The following is a 7087-nucleotide window of genomic DNA, read 5'->3' on the forward strand; positions in this document are numbered from 1 at the left end:
GTAGGGAGCCCGGCCCCGCGGTGAGACTGCCGTGAAGGCGGGCCGAGCCCAGGCTCATATCCTGGGCACCCTCTGCACCAGCCCGTGGTGGTGGGGGGCGGGGTCCAGGTGGGTTGACCAAGGCACTGTGCAAAGTCACAGGGGTCAAGGTCTTTTGGAGGCCAAGGTCATTTGGAGGTCACAGGGGTCAAGGTCATTTGGGCAAGGGGTGGAAGGCTGGTGTCCATCCTGAGCAGACTGTGGGACTTGTAGGGGGAAGGGACAGGGGCCCACAGATCTTCCGCATCCGCCCTGTGTCCAAAACCACGCTGACCCTGAGGCTGGGGTCCAGAAACAGCCACTCGGCAGCCCTGGACCAGACAGGGGGGCACCTGAGACCCATGACCCGCAGGTCTGGGGCGTTAGGAGGTTCCAAACGTGACGGTCCCGCCTGAAAACTGCCCGCCAGTGCTCTTGACCACCTTCCGGGGGAACCACTTTGACCCACGCAGAAAGCTCTAGAAGGCCCCATGGAGCAGTGGGACAGGAGATGGGGGCGGCCAGGCCCAGCAGGGGGTGATGGGTGCCCCGGGAGGCTCACTGGCCGGAGTGTGCTGGGGCAGCCCCTGGGTGTCCTCCAGAGCCCGGCCTGCGTCTGGCTGACCGCCCGGTCCCCAACGGCAGGGCTGCTCTGGAACTTGTCTTCCACGGACGAGCTGAAGGAGGAGCTCATCTCGGACGCCCTGCCCGTCCTGGCCGACCGCGTCATCATCCCCTTCTCTGGCTGGTGCGACGGCAACAGCAACGTGTCCCGGGAAGCCGTGGACCCCGAGGTCTTCTTCAACGCCACCGGCTGCCTGAGGTGAGGGAGGAGGGTGGGCCCTGGGGCCTCTCTGTCCAGCCTTCTGCCGTCCCCCCAGCAGCTCCCTGCCCAGCTGGGACTGGGCAGGGCTCAGCGCAGCCCACCCAGCCCTCGGGGGCTGACTCCGACACGGCTCCCCACTGCCCACCACTTCTTTGAGGGGCCCAGCAGCCTCAGCGTGCATCCCAGAGGGGGGAGGCCCCCACCGGACCACCCAAACTGGCACCGTTCTCCCTCCCCCACCCACAAAACCCGGCCCTTCTCGTGCTGGGAGCGTCCGGTCCTGAAGAGTATTCTCTGGACAGAAGACTCTGGTTGCTGGGTCACTTCCAGGCCACGGGGCCGAAACCCTGTGCACATCCATTGGCATGAAGCTGGCACTTCTTCACCCGCAGTGCCCTGAGTTCCTCCCCAGGGTGGGGCAGAGCGGCCGGGAGCCGGGGCCGAGGGCCCTGGGTGTGCTCCTCTTGGGACAGGTTCACAAGCCGGGAGTGGGTGCCGGTCTTGGGTGGAACAGGTGCTTTGGGGTCACACCTGCCTGACGGGGAGCCCCGTGCTGTATGGGGTACAGTGGGCAGGGTCCCTGTGTCTCAGGTTGTACCCCTCCCCTGAAGCAGCCTCCATGGCAGCCTCCAGGAGCAGGGTTGGGTGAGGAAGAGGCAGGGGCTAGGGCTTCGAGGAGCTGCCACGGGCCCAGGGTGTCTGGGAATGAGGCACTGCAGGGGGTGGGGCACAGGCCCCTGGGAGGCAGGGGAGCCTCTAGCACCAATCCCAGGCTGCCCCCACGCCCCACCCCACACCCCACAGAGAGGGACAGGGCAGGCAGGAGCCCCAGCCCCTGTCCCACGGGATCCTGGGGTCACACCAGCACCCCTGACACTTGTGGGAGCTGGGCTGGTGGACCGAGTGGGCAGATAAAAAGATGGAGAGAGCCAAGCTCCGGCTGGACCCTCCCCCGCCTCGGCCAGGACTGCCAGGGCTGGCCACCTCCTCCTCCTTTCCTTCCTCCCTCGGCCCTGTGTCCCCCTTCAGTCCCATCTGCTGCCGCTCCTCCCGAACCCGCGTGGCCACCGTGCGCTCTGCCCCTGCTCCCCCTGCGTGTCACCCACTGCTGTCCCTTCCCTCCCTCAGGAACCTGAGCTCCGCCGACCCCGGCCGCCAGACCATGCGGAACTATGTGGGGCTCATCGACTCCCTCTTGGCCTACGTGCAGAACTGCACGGCGGCCAGCCGCTGTGACGACAAGGTGAGAGCATGTCCCCACGGTGGCACCTCCCCTGGGGGACAGAACCTGGGCCCTGGCTGCTCAGCAGGCCCCAGCGGGCAGCTGGCCTCTGGGCGCTGGGTGGCCCCGGATCCCGGAGGCCGAGCCCAGCAGGGCCACACGCCCTGGGGAGAACGGCAGGCCTCTGGGAACAGTGGTGTGCGGTTAGCATTGGGTCTCCCATCCGCAAGGACAGGCCAGCGCTGAGTTGTTGGTGGCTGAAGACCAGCCAAAAAAGAGGGACCCGTGGGGAAATGGGGCTTGGTGGCTTTGAACCCACACCGGCCGGGGCTGCTCCTGAAGGCACCCTCCCGTGACCCCGTCCACCTGCCCTGTCTGCCATCGTGCTGGGGGCTAGGCCCCCGATAGGCAATTTCCGAGCGCATCCTCCCCAGGGCCCAGCAGCAGTGACTTCAGCCCTGGTTACGGCCCGGGTGGGGATGTGGAGGGGAGGCGGGCAGCCTGGGGCTCTGCACGGCGAGGCTGGCTCCTCAGCTCACACAGGCAGGCACGAGGGGACCAGGCTCACAGCCAGCTGCCCAGGGCCCTCGGGGCAGCAGCAGGAGGGACAGCGGCCAGAGGGGCGGGCATGAGCGGGGAGCCCAGGTGGCCCCACGGCGGCTCAGGCGCGTGCACCCCCTGCCCGCAGTCCGTGGAGAATTGCATGTGTGTGCTGCACAACCTGTCCTACCGCCTGGACGCCGAGGTGCCCACCCGCTACCGGCAGCTGGAGTACAGCCACCGTGACATGCACACGGACAAGTCCTCCACCGGCTGCTTCAGCAACAGGAGTGACAAGATGATGGTGAGCCGGCCCCGCCCCACCCCACCCCCTTCCCCTCTGCCCGCTGCAGCCTGCTGGCGTCCCAGAGCTCGGGTGGCCGGGGAAGGGGGTTCTCTGCAGACGGGGGTCTGTGCGTTGGGACAGAAGGCGCTCAGACCACCCCCAGTCACAAGCTCCAGACCCCTTTGGCCTCGGAATCGGGGCAGCCAGGACTCCAACCCCTGTCCAGACGGGTTCTTCCGGCCTCCAGAATCCCCAGGTTCCCCAGAGTCTCCCGGGGTGGCCCCAGGGGACAGGCTCCCTCCACGGCACATCGGTGGCATCCAGGCCCGGGCCACCTGCCTCTGTGGGTCCTGGGAGGGTCAAGCTCGAGCTCTGTGGGGGCAGGAAGCCTCGTGGAGTGGGGCCCAACAGCAGACTCACCCGGGAGGCCGGAATTTCAGGTGGAGGCCGGCCACACTGAGCCCAGGGGACTGAGCAGCTCTGTGTCCTCGGCCCGGCCCTCAGGACCACAGCCGGTCCTTCTCTCAGCGGCAGCAGTGAGGGAGGGGCCGTGGGCAGTGCCTCCTTGGTTCCCTGGGCAGGATCCGGCCTCTGAGGTGCAGCGGGCAGTTCTGAGGTGTGGGTTCTGGGTTCATGGCTTCCGTCCCCTGAGAGGCTGCCTGCTGACCAGCCCGCTGTCCTCAGAACAACAACTATGACTGCCCCCTCCCCGAGGAAGAGACCAACCCCAAGGGGAGCGGCTGGCTGTACCACTCGGATGCCATCCGAACCTACCTGAACCTCATGGGCAAGAGCAAGAAGGACGCCACGCTGGAGGCCTGCGCGGGGGCCCTGCAGAACCTGACGGCCAGCAAGGGGCTGGTGAGGGCCCCTCCTGCCCGCGGCACCCCCACCTCTGCCCCTGTCTGGGGTCCACCCCTCACGGCAGGCTGCCCCTGCCAGTCCCAGCCCCTCCTGCATTGTGTCAGACACATGGGGCCAGGGAGCCTCGCTCTGGAAACCAGAATGCAGGGGCTGCCTGTGCCCAGCTCAGGGAGAGGACGAGGGACCAGAGGTGGCCCTATGGGGATAGGGGAGGTGCCTGGCCGCCTGGTGAGCACGCGGTCACCCATCTGTGGCTGGGTGGCCAGTGTGAAGGGGGGAGTGCCAGGTCTCTCTGCAGGGTCACCCCTTCTCCTTCATGGGCCCCGGGAGCCATGGGCTGGGTCCTCATCCGCCATTCCGTGCAGATGTCCAGCGGCATGAGCCAGCTGATCGGGCTGAAGGAGAAGGGGCTGCCGCAGATCGCCCGCCTGCTGCAGTCCGGCAACTCCGACGTGGTGCGCTCCGGGGCCTCCCTGCTGAGCAACATGTCCCGTCACCAGCCGCTGCACAGCGCAATGGGTGAGGCCCTGCTGCCCCTCCCTGGGGAGCATCGGCGGACCCCACTTTCCTGAGGCTGCGGGGGGGGTCTCCCTCCAACTGCTCCCTGGTGTGCGCCCCCATGGGGAAGCTCGGTGGCAGGAAAGGGCAGGTCGCCCAGGTCCCACTTGGGTCCTGAGCCCCTGGGGGTGCTGGAAGGGAGCCTCAGGACCTGCTCCCCACAGCGCCCTGACCCCAGGCCCGCCCCGCCTGCCCGCCCTCCCAGGGAACCAGGTGCTCCCCGAGGTGGCCCGGCTCCTCGCCAGCCACACCGGCAACACCAGCAACTCGGAGGACATCCTGACCTCGGCCTGCTACACCGTGCGGAACCTGCTGGCCTCGCAGCCACAGATGGCCAAGCGGTTCTTCTCCAGCAGCGTGATCAACAACGTCGTCAACCTGTGTCGCAGCAGGTGGGGGACAGCGGTGCCCCCTCCCCCAGCAGCCCCTCCCCCTGCAAAGCACAGGTCCCCAAGTGGGGTGGGGGCAGCTGCAGCACAGAAGCCCAGAGCACCTTGGGTTTGGGGGTCCGGCAGCAGCCAGGCCTCAGGGTAGCGCCCGTCTCGGCCAGGGGTCCCCAGGAGCCTCTGAGTCCTCAGACGTCCCGCAGGAGCCCAGAGCAGCAGACCCAGCTCTGCGGGCACTTCCTCCTGCTCCGGGGACTCTCTCCTCCCAGGACATGGGCGTGGGCCTCTGCCTGCTCTGCAGAGTAGCCGGCCGGAGACGGGATGCCGTTCCTCTGTCAGGCACCCCCGGGGCCCCCGTGTCTCCCAGGCCTGGCGGTAGGGGGTGGGAGGGAGGAGGGCCTGTCTGCATGTGTCCCAGACCGTCACCCACATATGAACCTCCCTCCCACCCAGCACCTCGTCCAAGGCTGCAGAAGCCGCCCGGCTCCTCCTGTCCGACATGTGGTCCATCAAGGATATTCAGAACATCCTCAGACAGGTGAGGCCCCCAGGGCCCCCACTGGCCGGGTGCGCCCCACCATCCCTCTGCGAGCCAAGTCCCCTGGACTGAGGCGAGGAGAAGAAGGGATGGGAGCGAGCAAGTCCTCCGGGAACGCATGACCTCGGGGACCCAAACGATCTGTCTGTCCCCTTGCAGCAAGGGTTCGATCGGAACATGCTCGGGACCTTAGCCGGGGCCAACAGCCTCCGGAACTTCACCTCCCGCTTCTAAGAGAGGGCTCCCTGAGCAGGATGTGCTTGCAGGTGAGACTCGGCACCCCAGGGTGAAGGGCGGGGCGGGGGCTTCCAGGCCCAGCAGCCTCGGCCAGTCTCGGACCCAGGGGCCAGCCCCAAGCTCCTCAGCGACCCAGATACAGCCCTCGGTCTGGCTGACCAAGGGGACAGCTGTGGGGGCCCCTTGGCCAGGACGCCATGGCTGTCTCAGCCTGGGCATCAGGGGCATTCAGTGTCCTGGCAGCGTCCTCAGGCCGAGGCCTGGGCTGAGCTGTGGGTTAGCAGGGGGCTTGTGCATGGCCCCACCCAGGAGTGCCGTCCGCGGGGTCTGCGGAGTGAGGGCCTGCAGACAGGACATGTCTCTCTGGGTTGGAACAGCCGCCGCTCAGGGCCCTGCCTTCTGGAGTCCACTCCCAGCCTCTGCACGTCCCCAGGGTCTGTGGTACAGGCTTGCAGCCCTAGCTTGCCTGAGGACCACCCAGGAGCTTGCCCAGATGCACGCCCTGGCCCGGCCCCAGCCTCCGCAGCTCTGGAGTGGAGTGTGCGCGTTTGCAGACAAGCAGACCTCGTGTTTCTGGCACGGGGAAGCGGGGGGCCACATGCAGACGCTCCCGCAGGCACCGGTGGGGCCACCAGAGGCAGCCCCAGTGAGGACCCTCTGTAGGGAGCTGGGGGTGAGGACAGAGGCTCCAGAGCACAGCCCCCTCAAGCTGCCAGCCCCCCAGCACTGCCGAGGGCCCAGTGGGGAGACAGCCGCAGCAGGGGTACAGCAGCCTGAGGGTGGAGAAGGAGAGGGACTAAACCCACAGATTTCACACAGGAGAGGCCGGGGTGCCCGGGCCGTGCTGGCACCATGCATGCAGGCAGGAGGGGCACCCCGAGGTGGTGGGAGGGGCCTCTCGGTTTCCCCATGGTGCTGGCAAGGGGGCCAGTCACTACCCGCACTCACGGGAGGCCCCTCCTTTTGCAGACGCCGCACGACCCCGAGGAGGGGCCTCAGGCCTGGCTGGAGGGTGGCTCTGGCCACCTGGGCAGTATTTGGACACGTTCAAAGCAACGAGAACAAACCTGGAAGCTGCCGAAGATGAAACTTTTTTTAGATTCTTTTTTTTTCCCTTGGGAGAACTTGCAAGCACTGGGGGTGGGCAGGGTGGGGGTGGGGGCTGTTCTTGAGTTAGGTGGGCTTTTTCTGATGTCAATACTTCTTTTGCTCAGAGTTGGTACTATGTGTATTATATCACATGTGTGTGCAGTGCACGCATGTGTGCATGACTGCCTACCGGCGTGACCGCGGATGACAGAGGTTTCGTCAGGTTGTCCAGTCGCAGGTCAGAGGCAGTAAAAGTCTCTCATGTTTCTCACAGTCCAGGGCTTCACGACGAGGTGGTGGCCACGGGGACCGTCTCCCAGGGGGCGGCTTTGCAGGAAGGGAGGCTGGCTGGTGTGGCGAGGCTCACGGGGCTTCTGGGTGTCTGACGTGGCCACTGTCCTGTGGTGCCACAGCACCGGGCTGGGCAGGGCTCGGGACCTCAGGGAGGCTGGTCCCGGGGAGAGTGGGCCGTGCGCCTCAGAGCAGACTCAGCCTTCAAGTGTGACCACATTCTCCAGGGGGC

The 7087-nt window shown here is 66.9% G+C and overlaps 1 protein-coding gene across 1 annotated transcript in view; it reads left to right on the forward strand.

Annotated features, from left to right (window-relative positions):
* Positions 1–6614, forward strand: part of PKP1 (plakophilin 1) — a 28384-nt gene extending 21770 nt beyond the window's left edge. The window contains exons 6-14 of the mRNA XM_037070569.1: positions 664–841; positions 1973–2087; positions 2755–2910; positions 3577–3753; positions 4122–4275; positions 4520–4706; positions 5154–5238; positions 5398–5504; positions 6445–6614. Of these exons, the coding sequence (XP_036926464.1) occupies positions 664–841; positions 1973–2087; positions 2755–2910; positions 3577–3753; positions 4122–4275; positions 4520–4706; positions 5154–5238; positions 5398–5472 (1127 nt within the window). The 3' untranslated portion in view covers positions 5473–5504; positions 6445–6614. The remainder of the gene's footprint in view (positions 1–663; positions 842–1972; positions 2088–2754; positions 2911–3576; positions 3754–4121; positions 4276–4519; positions 4707–5153; positions 5239–5397; positions 5505–6444) is intronic.
* The last annotated feature ends 473 nt before the right edge of the window (positions 6615–7087 follow it).

The sequence above is a fragment of the Sturnira hondurensis genome, unplaced genomic scaffold, assembly GCF_014824575.4.
Source record: "Sturnira hondurensis isolate 20B ecotype Veracruz unplaced genomic scaffold, ASM1482457v3 Scaffold0018805, whole genome shotgun sequence".
Classification (NCBI taxonomy): domain Eukaryota; kingdom Metazoa; phylum Chordata; class Mammalia; order Chiroptera; family Phyllostomidae; genus Sturnira; species Sturnira hondurensis.